Source organism: Cetorhinus maximus, chromosome 28 (genome assembly GCF_964194155.1).
Source record: "Cetorhinus maximus chromosome 28, sCetMax3.hap1.1, whole genome shotgun sequence".
Lineage (NCBI taxonomy): Eukaryota > Metazoa > Chordata > Chondrichthyes > Lamniformes > Cetorhinidae > Cetorhinus > Cetorhinus maximus.
Genome location: NC_135906.1, coordinates 2,120,971 through 2,136,714, shown reverse-complemented (window position 1 = coordinate 2,136,714; position 15,744 = coordinate 2,120,971). Strand labels below are relative to the sequence as shown.

Here is a 15,744-nt window from a genome sequence, read left to right as displayed (position 1 = left end):
TGGGCAGAAAAGTGGCAAATGGAATTCAACCCAGAGAAGTGTGAGATGATGCATTTGGGGAGGTCAAACAAGGCAAAGGATTACACAATAAATGGGAGGAAACTGAGAGGTGTAGAGGAAGTGAGGGGTCTTAGAGTGAATGTCCACAGATCCCAGAATGTAGCAGGACAGGTTGAGAATTTGGTTAAGAAGGCAGATGGAATCCTTTCATTTCTTAGCCGAGGTGTAGAATATAAGAACAGGGAGGTTATGCTGGAACTATAGAAAACATTAGTTAGGCCACAGCTTGAGTACTGTGTGCTGTTCTGGTCATCTTGTTACAGAAAGGATGTAATTGCATTCAAGAGGGAACAGAGGAGATTTACCAGGATGTTGCCTGGGCTGGAAAATTGCAAATATGAGGAAAGATCGGAGAGGCTGGGGTTGTTCTCCTTGGAACAGAGGAGGCTGAGGGGAGATTTGATTGAGATGTACAAAATTGTGAAGGGCCTGGATAGACTGGATGGGAAGGGCCTATTTACTTTAGCAGAGAGCACATTGACGAGGCGATATAGATTTTAAGTGATTGATAGAAAGGTTAGAGGGGAGATGAGGAAAACCTTTTGTCACCCAGAGGATTGTGTGGGTCTGGAACTCACTGCCTGAAAGGGGAGTAGAGGCCGGAACCCTCAACTCATTGAAAAGGTGTCTGGATATGCACCTCAACTGCCGGAAGCTGCAGGGCTACGGACCAAGTGCTGGAAAGTGGGATTAGGCTGGGGGGGGTTCGTTCTTCAGCCGGGGCAGACACGATGGGCCGAGTGGCCTCTTTCTGTGTTGTAAAAATTCTACGATTCTACGTTACATTCAGACGGTTGCTATGCAGCCATTCACACCTCATCTGGACACATCTTTTGTTTCTTTACTTTACCCATTACCACTGCCTTTGGCTTTTGCACCATGAAACCTTTTATCCTTTAATCTCTCCTGCCCTCCACCCTATCACGCACCTTCCCTTTTGTTCATCGACATCATTCCCCCCCCCAGACCAACTCCTATTGGTCCAAATAAAATCAGCCTTCCTGGTAATAAATCCATGAGTTCTGTCATTGGTGGAGATTGTGGAGTTTGGGGCTGGTTAATTGGTTCAATGTTGCTGCTTCCGGTCTCATTGGTGTCAGGTGAGTGCAGCTTGTGTGTATAAAAGGTGCTGCTCGGTGGCTGAAGGGATGGTTGAGTTGTTTGGTATCATGGGTGATTTTGTAGTGAGGCCTTTGTTCCCAGTGCTGGTGTTAGCTGGAGCTGTTTGTGGCTCTGATACTTGGCAACTGTTTCTGGGCCAGAGGTTTCCATGGAGCAGAGTCAAAGCCACCCCTGTGCCTCAGACAGTCTCTCCTCCTGGGCCTCCCTTTGGTTCCCATTTCCGTGTGTCTGAGGGTGGAAGTGTGTCTCCACTGCAGACTGTGATGGTGCAGTGTGGAGAGGACAAGCTGCTGCTCAGGGTCCAGCTGGATTTATTTGGAACCAGGCACCTGATCAAAGCTGCTGACCTGACCCCGGGGACAGCAGGTTGTCGGCCAACCAGGATCTACTCTCAGAACCACACTGTCCTCTTTGACTATGGACTCCATGAGTGTGGCAGCAGGTTGCAGGTAATGGGAATCCTCAGCTCTTGCTCTAAGCTTGGGCTGTAGGTTGTTCCCCACTCTTCATTCCAACACTGGGTGAGATGTCAATGATATTGAGGAGATAGCTGTCTCCTGCTTTATAAAACTACAAATTAGCTTTCTATCTTGTATTGTACTTTACTTTAACTGATCCCTGAGTCTCTCCAACCTATGACATCAGCCCCATTGGTCTTGAACCTTCTCTTTGGATCCTCCAAGCTTTTCCTTTTGTTGTTTTGAGGATTTTCAGCTCTATTCCCCTCATTCAGATCAATCCAACTGGAGGTTTCAGTCCAGTTTAATCGAACCAGGTTTAGAATGAGATGTGATGAAAATTTGCTTTTTTATATAAATTTGGATAGCTTGAATTTCCAAGCAATGGTGGGATGTGACACCCAGCTTTCAGAAACTAAGCTGAAGTGTTAATTTTTTTCAAAAGGTTACTGATAAATTAGTACTAAAGTTTTATATTATGAAAAGTGAAGTTGCAACAAGATATGGGAACAATGGAATTTACCTGTAGAGAGGATGAGGCTGAGTCAGTATTGAAGACATCCTAAGATCTTTCATAAATGTGAGAAGCCTCCAGCCTCTGCATCAAGTTCCTGTCTAAAGGAACCAAGGATGTGTCAACTCGTATTGAATTCTCCTGTCCAGGTGGTGTTGCTTTGCCTGGGTCTGTACAAATCTGTTTTTTAACTGTTGCCTTAATGAAGGTGTCACTGGGAGCCAGATTAATCAGAATTTTGGGAGTTCTTATAGTAATTTGTAGACATAATGGATGTGCTTAATCTTTTCTTTAAATGTTTACATTTTTATCTAAACCTCCTGAATTTGTGGCAGTCTTTGCTGTTCCTGAATTCCGGGCACTGATCTCAAAATAAAATACTAATTGCAAAACAGTTGAGTGCCTAATCAAGTTTCCCTCGTAGATTTGATCCACCTGACTAGCATCATCTGCCACATCATAACATTCCCTTCATTCCCCAAAATAAATCCATCTGTCTCCAATGTACTCGGTGACTGAGCATTCACAGCTCTCTGGGATAGAATCCCAAACATTCACCACCTGCTGTATGAAGTAATTCCCTGTCACATTAATCTTAAGTGACCCCCTGACCTGAGATGCCTACCCCTAATAATCAACTCTCCTCCGGCTGGGGGGAAGCAGCCTCTTCACACTGATCCTGTCCATCCCCCTCAGAATTGTTTTCAGGGGATGGGATGACTTCATTGTTAACCCCTGTGGAGAACATTCTCATTTCAGATCAGTTCTTCATTCCTTCACCTGATTCTTTCAGATGATTGGAGATTTCCTCATCTACACCACCCACCTGAACCACACCCCAGAGTATCATGGATCTGTCATTGTGAGAACGAATGGAGCTGTCGTTCCCATTGAGTGTCGTTATTTGAGGTGAGAATCTTTATTCACTTTGTCAATAAGATCTACAGCTGCTGGTGGTCTCTGAAGATGTCCTAAAATGACTCCCCTGCCTTTCCAGGAAGGGCAATGTGAGCAGTGACCCCATCAAGCCCACCTGGATCCCATTCAGCTCCACCAAGTCTGGAGAAGGGCATCTGTCATTCTCTCTGCGCCTAATGAATGGTATGTGATGGGTGGATGGGGAGTGATTTCCTGTAGTCACTCACTGGGAGTTACAGCCACTGTCTCTAACCCTTGTCCTCTTGTACTTCAGGTGACTGGCTTACAGAGCGCACTTCGACTGTCTACTACCTGGGTGAGCTCATTCACATTGAGGCCTCTGTTTCAATGATCAACCACATGCCCCTGAAGCTCTACATTGACCGCTGTGTAGCTACACTGAGCCCAGACAAGGACTCCACCCGGAGATACAGCTTCATTGACCACAATGGGCAAGGATCTCTCTGCTTTCTCCAGCTGGTCCCATCTCAATGGCTTCACTTGATTCACTTCCTGTCCCTTTTTAATCTTTCTTCAGTTGCCTCCTGGACAGCAAAGCTGAGGACTCCTTTTCAACCTTTGTGTTGCCAAGAGACGAGCGGGAGCTGGACAAGCTCCGCTTTGACCTGGATGTGTTCCGTTTCCTTGGAGATGACCGTTCCTTGGTAAGAGGAAGCTGATCATTGGGGTCTCCATGTTGGGAGGGAGTCACTGAATCATGACTTGTGTTGAATGTGTCCCTCAGATTTTCATCACCTGTCACCTGAAAGTTGCTCCATTGGATCAGAGGGATTCCAGGAACAAAGCTTGTACTTTCCAGAAGGTGCAGAATGTGTCAGTTCCCCCTCTCTCTCCCTCAGGGATGTTGTGTGGGGATGTGATGCACAACCTGGTTGATGGGCTCTTTCTCTTGTTTAGCTGGACCCCATTGGAGGAATCGAGCATTGACATTTGTGCCTGTTGCCATGTGGGTAACTGTGGTGCCACAAGGGAGTTGTGGTTAGGTCCCAGAGGAAGGAGAGATCTTGTACCTGAAGCTGGTGGGACATTGATCCTCTAGATGTTGGACGTCCCCCTTTCCCCTCTCTAACTGGAATGTTTGATGTTGCAGAGAGTGAAGCTGGATTGAAGTGGGAGGGTGAGGCCTCACTTGGACCCCTGCAGGAGATGAGAAGTGGCATCGCACACTCCTGCAGAAACAACAGGTCAGCTTTGACCTTGGCAAGGTAGTCCAAGGTCGCAACACATCGAGTAGTAGATTTAATGCTACGCACATTTCTGGATACAATCTTTACACCCATTTTAAAGCATTTAGTGTCTTACCAAACCTGTTGTCTCTGAGAGTCCGAGGCCTTTGGTCTGCTCCTGCTTACCCATAGTGTTCACAAATTGCCTCACTTTGGATGGGCTGAGGAAACTGTCCTGAACCTCCCCATTGGAGATGTTCTGCTCAGGTGGCATCTGGGGATTCGTGTAGAGGACGGGATTTGAAATGTCCTCTGTTGGAGAAGCTTCCCCAATCCTCTCCCCCTCTGGGGCGTTGCTGCTCCCGGCTTCCCGGAGCTGGGGTGCGCTGAGCGCTTCACTGCTCCCAGATTGCTGGGGTTGGGGTGCACTGGCCTCTTCAGGTTGTGGGCAAAGTCGGGGTGCGCTGGTCTCCTCATTGTCGCCAATGTTCTGGAGCTCGGGTGTCTCGTCCTCCAACTCCCTAGAGCTTTTCCGCTTCTTCTGTAGGTGCCGCCCTTACCTTTCTTCGTCTGAAGAGCAGCTGTCCTTGTCATCCGTGTCGGATAGGAGACGCCTCTTGCCACTTGTCTGGGAAGTGGCTTGGTCCCTTCTTAGCCCCTTCTTCCTTTTGGCTCTCTTCACCAGCTGCCACTCCCCCTGCTGATTTTCCGCTGCTTCCTCCTCCATTGATTCGCTCTCCTGAGGAGTGGGAGGTTCAGGGGGCAGTGCTGTTGATTGGCTGTCTGCTGCCTCAATCTTATCCTCCACCTTGTCTCTCTCTGTGTCCTCCTTTGTCCCGTTGTTCTCACTGGGGGCCATGGTGTTTGGAGTGTTACAAGAGTCTTTGGTAGTAGTGACACGAAGCATTTCTTCTGCTTCCCCCTCATTGGCGTTGGCTGCCCGTGCATAAGTGAGGCAGCGTTTGGGGCAGGTCCTGTAGAGGTGACCTGCCTCGCCACACAGGTTGCAGCACTTAGTCTGTTTTCAGTCCTTTGTCTGGTGCCCTTCCTGTTTGCAGTTCTTGCAGAGGGCGGCGCTGCAGTTGGCCGCCACATGACCAGACTTGCCGCATGAGTGACAAAGTTTGGGTTGTCCAGCGTAGACCAGGTAGCCACGGCTTCCCCCGATAGCAAATCTGGAAGGAGGGTGGAAGATGGCTCCCTTACCGTCGGTCTTGAGCGTGACCTTAACCTGGCGTTTGCTGGTCCAAATCCCGAAGGCGTCTCTAACCTCGGTGCAGCTCCCAACCTTGTCGACGTACCTGGTGAGGAAGGTGAACACGTCAGTGACAGGGACGTAGGGGTTGTAGAGATGCACCGTCACCACACGGTCCCGTTGCAACGGCAGAGCAAAGAGCGGCTCCACCATCAGGATCTTCATCTCCGGCTGGTGTCTCTTCTTCTCGAACACCTTCAGGAACTTGACGCAGGCAGCAACATTCCTGAAGGTCACGTCGAAATATCCAGCGCTGGGGAAGTCTTGCAGGGAGTAGATCTCCTCCGCTTCCAATCCAAACGCCTTCAACAGGATCCGCTTGATGAAGAAGGCCCGATCCATGGGTGCTCCTCCTTCACTGTCCTTCACTGTCACCCGAACGGTGTTACGTACCCCCTGGTTTGGGGCTCCTTTGGTTTTAGCCGTCGCTTCACTACAACTGATCTTAGCCAAAAGGCCGAGAAGCGATAACCCAGAAACCCATGCGCCCGTCCCGTCTTCCTCGGCCTCCGGCTTCACCGTCCGTTTTGCTGCGTGTGGCCGAACATGGGCTGAAGACCCGACAGCCAGCATTGAGCATCAGGACCTTTCTTGCTTGATGCTGCCTCCCTGAAGCAGCGCCTGCAACAGCTTCAAAACCCAACAGGGGGCATCGTCCAGTCCCGGGCTCCGCCCTGACAAGCAGCACAAGTGCACACCAGCAGCAGCCCTGCAGTTGTACCAATATCCAACAGGGGGCATTTTCCAGTCCAGGATTCCACCCTGACAAGCAGCACAAGTGCACACCAGCAGCAGCCCTGCAGTTGCACCAAAATCCAACAGGGGGCATCGTCCAGTCCCGGGCTCCACCCTGACAAGCAGCACAAGTGCAAACCAGCAGCAGCCCTGCAGTTGCACCAAAATCCAACGGGGGGCATCATTCAGATATAAAAACAAAGAACTGCGGATGCTGGAAATCCAAAACAAAAACAGAATTACCTGGAAAAACTCAGCAGGTCTGGCAGCATCGGTGGAGAAGAATAAAGTTGACGTTTCGAGTCCTCATAACCCTTCAACAGAACTGAGTAAAACTAGGAGAGGGGTGAAATATAAGCTGGTTTAAGGTGGGGGGGTGGGGGGAGAGAAGTCGGGCGGGGGGGTGGTGTGGTTGTAGGGACAAGCAAGCAGTGATAGGATCAGATAACCAAAAGATGTCAGAGACAAAAGAACAAAGAGGTGTTGAAGGTGGTGGTATTATCTAAACGAATGTGCTAATTAAGAATGGATGGGAGGACACACAAGGTACAGCTCTAGTGGGGGTGGGGTGATATAAGACTAACAGGGCATAAAAGGTATAAATTTAAAAATAATGGAAATAGGTGGGAAAAGAAAAATCTATATAAATTATTGGAAAAAATAAAAGGGAGGGGGAAGAAACGGAAATGGGGGTGGGGATGGGGGAGGGAGTTCAAGGTCTAAAGTTGTTGAATTCAATATTCAGTCCGGAAGGCTGTAAAGTGCCTAGTCGGAAGATGAGGTGCTGTTCCTCCAGTTTGAGTTGGGCTTCACTGGAACAATGCAGCAAGCCAAGGACAGACATGTGGGCAAGAAAGCAGGGTGGAGTGTTAAAATGGCAAGCGACAGGGAGGTTTGGGTCATTCTTGCGGACAGACCGCAGGTGTTCTGCAAAGCGGTCGCCCAGTTTACGTTTGGTCTCTCCAATGTAGAGGAGACCGCATTGGGAGCAACGAATGCAGTAGACTAAGTCAGAGGAAATGCAAGTGAAATGCTGCTTCACTTGAAACGGGTGTTTGGGCCTTTGGACGGTGAGGAGAGAGGAAGTGAAGGGGCAGGTGTTGCATCTTTTGCGTGTGCATGGGGAGGTGCCATAGGTGGGGGTTGAGGAGTAGGGGTGATGGAGTGGACCAGGGTGTCCCGGAGGGAACGATCCCTACGGAATGCCGCCAAGGGGGGTGAAGGGAAGGTGTGTTTGGTGGTGGCAGAACTGTTTTTGAAGGTAGCAGCATCAGAACAGATGCGACGGACGCAAAAGAACTGAGAGAATGGGATGGAGTCCTTACAGGAAGCAGGGTGTGAGGAGCTGTAGTCAAGGTAGCTGTGGGAGTCGGTAGGCTTGTAATGGATATTGGTGGACAGTCTATCACCAGAAATTGAGACAGAGAGGTCAAGGAAGGGAAGGGAAGTGTCAGAGATGGACCATGTGAGAATGATGGAGGGGTGGAGATTGGAAGCAAAATTAATAAATTTTTCCAGTTCCCGACGAGAGCATGAAGCAGCACCGAAGTAATCATCGATGTACCGGAGAAAGAGTTGTGGGAGGGGGCCGGAGTAGGACTGGAACAAGGAATGTTCCACATACCCCATAAAGAGACAGGCATAGCGGGGGCCCATGCGGGTACCCATGGCCACACCTTTTATTTGGAGGAATTGAGAGGAGTTAAAGGAGAAATTAAAGGTAAAGGGGGCATCACTCAGTCTGGCACCAATGAGCCTGTCCTGCCACTCAGCACAAGTTCAGTTCAACCAGATCAATGATGGAAAGCAGGACAATGTTCTGAATGACTTTTTCTTCTTTTCAGTTTCCCTTTCACCCTGTAGAGGGCAAAACTGCACCATTCCTGAAGACGCTGCAATACCAGGTCGATGTGTGGAATGGACGGAGAAAGATCCTGTTCCATCTCCCTGCTCCAAAAATAAATTTAATATTTGGTCCCCAGATAAAGGACGTATCGGATATTAAACTGATAAGTACAGATTTTTTTTTGAAAAATATACTTTATTCATAAAATATCTGGAGGAACATTCCAAAACATTTCAAAATCACCATCACAAAACTACAATCAGATTCAACTTTTACACATTGATCACAAGGTGCATCGATACAATCAATGAATATTACAATCATTTCAATATGGTCAATGCAGACAATCAGACAAAAGTATTGGAGTTATCAACATACATCATGTTGCTCTCTGAGGTGCTTCAATATAATTAGTATTCACTGCAGACATTCATTTGGAGCTGTACAGCCCGAGGGGCTCTCAACATTTCCCAGTCCCTGGGTGCACTGTGGTAGAAAGGTCTTAGACAGCGACCCTTCCCCATTGCGCCTTTGCGGTGGCTGCCCCAAGCTTTAGTGCGTCCCTCAGCACGTAGTCCTGGACCTTGGAACGTGCCAGTCTGCAACACTCGGTCGGGGACAACTCTTTGCGCTGGAAGTCCAACAAGTTTCAGGCAGACCAAAGAGCGTCTATCACCGATGTCCAGACCTTCTTTGCAAAGGCACAACCACAAGGAGGTGAACAACGGTCTTGTCCCCACCACAGCCACCTCAAGGGGAACGTGCAGAGGGGGTGAGACTCCTGCCGTGTTGCGGAATCCCTCCCCAAATCTCATTTTGAGAGCACATCCACCATGTTTGTCCAGACTCTCCCATGTACTGTCATCAAAGCCCTTTGTAATGGAGGACAGGAAGGACTGGGACTCCGTACTGTCTGTGGGCTTCACGTCATACAATCCGACATAAAAGGATTTGCTGATCCTCAAAATGTCGGACTGCGATGACTTTACTGAGCCGTCTTCTTCCTTCAGGCTGCTGATCACAGAGCTCTCTCTGTGTACCTTTTGGAAGAAGAAACGTGAGCACGTCTCATCCTGCTCCACGGAGCGGACTCTGGAACGGAAGATGATCTTGGAGGCCTCCGAGGCAAAGAGCGAGGCTTGCTGGCTCTTCACCTATTGGAGTTCCTCCTTGACATCCACCCCCATCGACTGCAGCTGGAGCAGGTTTTTCTGGAGACAGGAAACGTTCCTCCAGCCTCTCCCTCTCTCTCTTGCCTTCTGAATACCTTTGAGGGTGAAAACCTCTTCATGTTACTAACAAAAACACATGAACATATGAATTAGCAACAGGAGTCGGCCTCTCAGCCTTTCAAGCCCACTTCGCCACTCAATAAGCTCCCGGCTGATCTGATCGTAACCTCATTTCCACATTACCCCCTACCCTCGATAACCTTTCACCCACTTACTTCCCAATAATTAAAAATATTCAACGATTCTGCTTCCATCGCCTGTTGAGGAAGAGAATTCCAAAGTCTCACGACCCTCTGAGAGAAAAGAATTTCCCCTCACCTCTGTCTTAAACAGTGGCCCCAAATACAAGATTCTCCCACAAGAGGAAACATCCTCTCCACATCCACCCTCTCAAGGCCCCTCAGCTTCTTGTATGTTTTAATCAGGTCGCCTCTTACTCTTCTGAACTACAGCAGATACAGGCCTAGCCTGTCCAATCCTTCCTCATAAGGCAATCCGCCCAATCCAGGTACTAGTTGGGTAAACCGTATCTGAATGGCTTCCAACGCATTGACATTCTTCCTCAAATAAGGAGACCAATAGTGTACACAGTGCTCCAGATGGGGTCACACCAATGCCCTGAATAACTGAAGCATCAGCTCTCTACTTTTCTATTCAACAGTGAGGCCCGAGTGCGCAGGCGCAACTGTTGCTGACGCCTTTCCAGTCAGCGGAAGGAGTTACAGTATTTTCAGTGGTAGCAATAGAATCAACATCAGTGCTGCCTCTATTAAATAGCTCAAGGAACGCTGCTTATGGAAAACAAAGAAAAGATTGCTTTCTATTATTCTGCCTGATTGCGTTGGTTGATCTTAGATTTTTCCTTTCTGATTGTGCAATTTAATTAACGGTAACTCGAAGCATAACCATACCAGTGCACTTTCAAACGCTATTTGGGCCCAATTTCCAGATGACAGTCGAACCGGAATTGTCCCGGCCTGTTTCTGTGCTGTAAACTTGTGTGCAGACGACTGAGATGATATTTACACCAGGGAATGGAAAGAAACATTAAAGAATTTCAAGACATCAGCAAAAAAAATGTCAATGTGAAAAGCTAAGACACTGATGTGAGGGGGGCAGTGAGACAACTGAAAACAAAGAGGACATGTCGCTAAAGTCTGAATTTAAAATAGAAAATTCTGGTCAAACAGGTTAGGGACAGTTGTAAAAAACAACACAGCTTCCCCCCCTCCCCCACCCACCCAGCCAAAAGCTGTTTACAGAATGTCTGTGAAAAGAGCTACGCAGAGATTTAAAGAGACACTCCATTCAGCTGACTAAAAGTATCTTCACTTACATCAGTATAGCTCCAAACTCACGATCCAGCTCCATTTACTCCTGTGCTTCACTTGCTGACTCTGTAGCCTCTCAAGCAGAAGGTTGTGGGTTCAAATCTCACTCCAGAGATTTGTGCACTTAATCCAAGCTGACAGTCCTGTTGGAGGAGATCGGAAATCAAGGCTTTAACAAGTAGCTGAAAAAGATCCCAGGTACGATTCAAGCTGGGGAATTCTCCCTGGTTTCCTGCTGAACATTTATTCTTCAACCAACATCAGTTAAAAGAGGTTATTTGTCATTATCCCGCTGTTGTATATGGGTCCTTGCTGGGTACAAAATAACTGCCACACTTACAACAGCAAAACACATTTCAACACTTCAAAAGTGCTTCATGGAGTAAAGTGTTTGGAATATTCAGTAATGAGCAGAAACAGAATATCTCTGTGATAATACACACAGAAAATGATGGAAATACACAGCAGGTTTTCAGCCTCTGTGTGGAGTAACAGAGTTAACGTTTCAGGTTGTGATGAAAGGTCATTCACCTGAAAAGTTCACTCAGTTTCTCTCTCCAAAGTGATCAAGGTAAGCATCAAGAGGTTTTTCATCCTCAAAGGCACCCAGAAAGCTAGAAAGGAACAGAGGGAAATGTCCCGACTCCAGAAAAACATGCAGAATCTGCTCTGGCTGCAGTCGATGGGGGTCGATGTCAAGGAGGAACTCCAAGAGGTGAAGAGCCAGCAAGCCTCGCTCTTTGCCTCGGAGGCCTCCAAGATCATCTTCTGTTCCAGGGACTAAGGCCCTTGAGTCCTTCGAGAAGAGTAAAACTCCTGGAAGCGACGGCTTGCTGGCGGAGTTGTATTCGGCTCTGTGGGACTGGATCGGCCCATACCTGCTAGAAGTGTACGAGAGTATGCTCCTGGCCGGCAGTATGTCAGAATCCATGAGGAAAGGCATCATCACCCTCATCTACAAGCACAAGGGGGGAAGGGAGGAAATTAGAAATTGGTGACCCATTTCACTGTTGAATGTGGACTATAAGCTTCTGTCCAAGGTCATCGTCAATCGGGTCAAATCCGCTCTGGAATTGGTGATCCACCCTGACCAGACCTGCACTGTGCCAGGCAGGAAGATCTCTGACAGCCTGGCGCTGCTCAGGGATACGATTGCCTATGTACAGGACAGGGGTGTGGATACCTGCCTCATCAGCTTGGATCAGGAGAAGGCCTTTGACAGAATATCGCACACCTACATGGGGGATGTGCTCTCCAAAATGGGGTTTGGGGACGAAATTCGCAACTGGATCCAACTGCTCTACACTAACATCAGTAGCGCAGTCTCAATCAATGGGTGGGAAACAGATAGCTTTCCCATTAAATCTGGAGTCAGGCAGGGCTGTCCTCTCTCGCCTGTCCTGTTTGTGTGTTGCATAGAACCCTTTGCTGAGTCCATCAGGAAGGATCCGGGCATAAGAGGAGTGACGATCCCAGGCAGTGGAGGCACTCAGGTCAAAGCCTCCCTGTACATGGACGATGTCGCCGTCTTCTGCTCGGATCCACTGTCGGTGCGCAGACTGATGCACATCTGCGACCAGTTCGAACTGGCCTCGGGAGCCAAGGTAAATCGTGGGAAGAGCGAGGCCATGTTCTTTGGGAACTGGGCTGACCGATCCTTTGTCCCCTTCACCGTCAGGGCTGACGGCCTGAAGGTGCTGGGGATATGGTTCGGAGGGTCCGGGGCATGTGTTAGAAACTGGAAGGAATGAGTGGCAATGGTAATAAGAGCACTGGGCATGCACCCAAACCCATTCTTAGGAAGGATGAGTGCCCATGAGTAGCATGTTGGCATGGGTCAGTGTGGAGAACAGTTAGGGGCTGGCCATCCCCCATGGACCTCAGGGGTGTTACAGTCAGTGGCAGCTGCCAATGATGCCGAAGTTCGCCAAGGGGGTGAGCCCTGGCTGCATGGACTGAGTGCCTTGCGGGTCGAGTGCCACGAATCGGATGTGCCCTGCGAGATGGTCCTCAGCTGGGGTTGGACTGGCTGCAATGGCGCTGCAGGTAGAGAGTGGACTCACTGCTCCTCTATACTTTCAGGAGAAGACATCCCATAACAATATTGAGAGGTCACAGACTGGCGGGGAACCCCACACCTCCTCATCCTCACTCACTATAAGCAGAAGGCCTTGGAACTCGAGGGGCAGCAAGTACCTCGGTCAACCAGCCATGGTGAGGTTGGGGTATCAGACGAAGGTCAGAGTGCAGCGCACTGAGGTGAGAACTTCAGCTTGTGCAACCATTCTAGTGTAGCCTCTTCATTGATGTGCGCCTCGAACCTGGAGTCCCCATTGACAATCAAAAGACGAGGGCACCATGAAGCAGATCTCCGTTGTCTCACCAGGGTGCCTGGCATGTACAGTGAGAGTCTGATGACTTTCACTAACGACATGTTCATCTTCTCCCTTTTGGGTTCAGCAGCAGGCGCTCGCACTCAGGACCCTGAAGGGCCACCCCTGACCCCGGAAGATCACCATGTTCCCCACGCGCCTGCCTCACACCCGCTCTGTCAAGCAGGCACCAGCGCAGATACCAGCATTAGATGGCCGTCCAGTATCTCAGTGCACATTGGTGAGGGCACTTCACACTCGTTTGAGGTGCAGGCAGAGGCAGAGAGTGCCCAGGGTGCTGGCAGTCGGAGGACTGCTGGAGACCAGGACGATGCTCAGTCGAAGGCTGATGATGAGCCTCTGGAGTCGTCCATTAGGAAGCAGATGCTGGACGTCCAGCGGGGTGTGCGGGAGGATCTAGCGGAGATCTATGAGGGTATGTGCGCCATGGTCTCCGTTATGGAGGAGTCCATGGGGAGCATGACCACTGAGCGCACTGCCTCAGCCAAGGAGAGAGTGGTGACTGTCAGGGAGAGGCTGCCCCAGGGACAGGATCAGGGGTCCCTGGGGATACACTCGGACCTGCAAGCGCTCACACCGGCAATGACCTCAGGTGGTCAGTGTCCGTGTGTGAGATGGATGGGGTACCCAGTATACCAGCTAGGTGCCCGTCCATCAATGGTGAGCAGGGAGGTCCTGAGTGACCTCACGTTGGCGCACGAGCTGCCTGTTGTCTCTGCGGGCTCCTCTCAGGGCTCTACGGATGATGGCAGCAGCCCCTCTGCCCCTCTGCCAGTGACCGTGGCATCTGATGAGGCTGCGGCGACTGGGGAGATGGCAGCCATGGCACTGGCCGCTCCCTCCCAGGTGGGGACAGCACAGGCTCCACTGGCCAGAGGACGACCGCCAAGGTCACCCAGGCCAACAAGGCAGCAGAGTCAGCAGGCTGCCTCCAATGCCAGTGCCAGCGAGGGGGCAGCACCTAGACATAGCACCCACAAATGTAAATTTAAAGCACCTTAAGCACAAGATGGTCTTGTCACGGGTGATGTTTTGTTCCCCCATTTTGCTTTGAGTTTTTTAATGGTGTGACAAACAACACCGGTTAATGTTCAGTTCAGGGATCTGTCACCTGCAACATTAAATGACATTTGATTTTGTGTTATTGGCCTGAGTTTGCTTCATTTGTTCTGCAGGTGCAGCGTAGGCCAATATTTAATGATGCACCGAAATATCGCGAGAGTGCGCGTTGACGTTGGGACGCTCGGCTGATGTCAACATGTTTCATTTCAGGCTCGAGCGAATCGGACACGCGCCCGCCCACCAAGCCAAAAATTCTGCCCATTGAGTTCAGTCTTTAGCCTATTTTGGGCAGTGAAAGAAGTTGTTTTGGACAATGGAGCCCCAAATCCTGGAAAACCGTTCATACAAAAGCACCATTCACTTGCAAATACACCTCTCCACCACACTCTCTCTCTCTCTCTCACTCCACTGCAGCTTTTACCTCACAACATTTTAAACCAGTTCTCTGCTGCCGCTGCTGATACCGCTCTTAAAAGTACAGCAAGCTCCCAGCTCAAAGCTCATAGACTTTACACAGCTGCTGACAAGCGTCTAAATTCACGATCACACAATGGTTACGGTGCATAAGCAGGCCAATCGGCCCATCGTGTCTGTACTGGCTCTCTGAATGAGCATCTCAATACCCAGTGCCATTCTCCTGCCCTCACCCAATAACCCTACAGATTGTTTCTTTTCAACTAATTATCTAATTCCCTCTTGAATGCTTTGATTGAACCACACTCTCAGTCAGTGCATTCCGGACCCTAGCCACTCACGGTGTGAAATCGGTTTCTCTTATGTCACTTCTGCTTCTTTGACCCGTTGCTTTAAATCTGTATCCCCTCATTTTCGATCATTTCACAAGTGGGGACAATTTCTCCCTATCTACTCTCTCCAGACCTCTCATGACTTTCAATACCTCTATCAACTCTCTTCTCAGCCTTCTTTTCTCTCAGGAAAACAGTCTCAACGTCTCCAATCTTACTCCGTAACTGATCTTCCACATCCCTCTTCGGCACTCTCTCCAATGCCTTCACATCCTCCCTAAAATGTGGTGCCCAGAACTGTACGCAGTACTCCAGCTGTGGTCTAACTCGTGTCTTATACAAGCCCCTATTAATAAAGCCTAGGATACTGAACGCTGTGTTAACTGCTCTCTCAACTTGTCCTGCCACCTTTAATGACTTATGCAAATACACACCCAGGTCCATCTGTGTCGACGCCCCCTTTATTTTGTGCTGTCTCTCTATGTTCTTCCTACCAAAATGCATCAGCTCATATTTCTCCACACTGAACTTCATCTGCCACATATCCGCCCATTCGACCAACTAGTCTGTGTCCTTTTCAAGTTCTCCACTGCCCTCTTCACGGTTCACAGTTGCTTCCAAGTTTTGTATCGTCTGCAAATTTTGAAAAATTTTCCTCTACTCTAAGGTCTAAACCATTCATATATATCAGGAAAAGCAAGGGTCCAATACTGACCCCTGGGGAACTCCACTACAAACCCGCCTCCAGCCCTAAAATCATCCATTAACTATTACTCTCTGTTTCTTGTCACTCAGTCAATTTTCTATCCACATTGCTACTGTCTGTTTTATTCCATGAGATATAACTTTTCTCACAAGTCTGTGTGGCACTGTATCAAATGCCTT

General features: G+C 49.2%; 1 protein-coding gene and 1 pseudogene across 1 annotated transcript in view; one reads left to right on the top strand and one right to left on the bottom strand.

Moving 5' to 3' along the window:
• LOC144668728 (zona pellucida sperm-binding protein 3-like) overlaps positions 1–5,985 on the top strand; it is a 45,697-nt gene extending 39,712 nt beyond the window's left edge. The window contains exons 2-7 of the mRNA XM_078531057.1: positions 2,948–3,063; positions 3,152–3,255; positions 3,347–3,524; positions 3,611–3,737; positions 3,818–3,906; positions 5,937–5,985. Of these exons, the coding sequence (XP_078387183.1) occupies positions 2,948–3,063; positions 3,152–3,255; positions 3,347–3,524; positions 3,611–3,737; positions 3,818–3,906; positions 5,937–5,985 (663 nt within the window). The remainder of the gene's footprint in view (positions 1–2,947; positions 3,064–3,151; positions 3,256–3,346; positions 3,525–3,610; positions 3,738–3,817; positions 3,907–5,936) is intronic.
• A 2,131-nt stretch (positions 5,986–8,116) lies between these two features.
• LOC144669211 (U2 spliceosomal RNA) lies at positions 8,117–8,287 on the bottom strand (annotated as a pseudogene).
• Between the last annotated feature and the right edge of the window lie 7,457 nt (positions 8,288–15,744).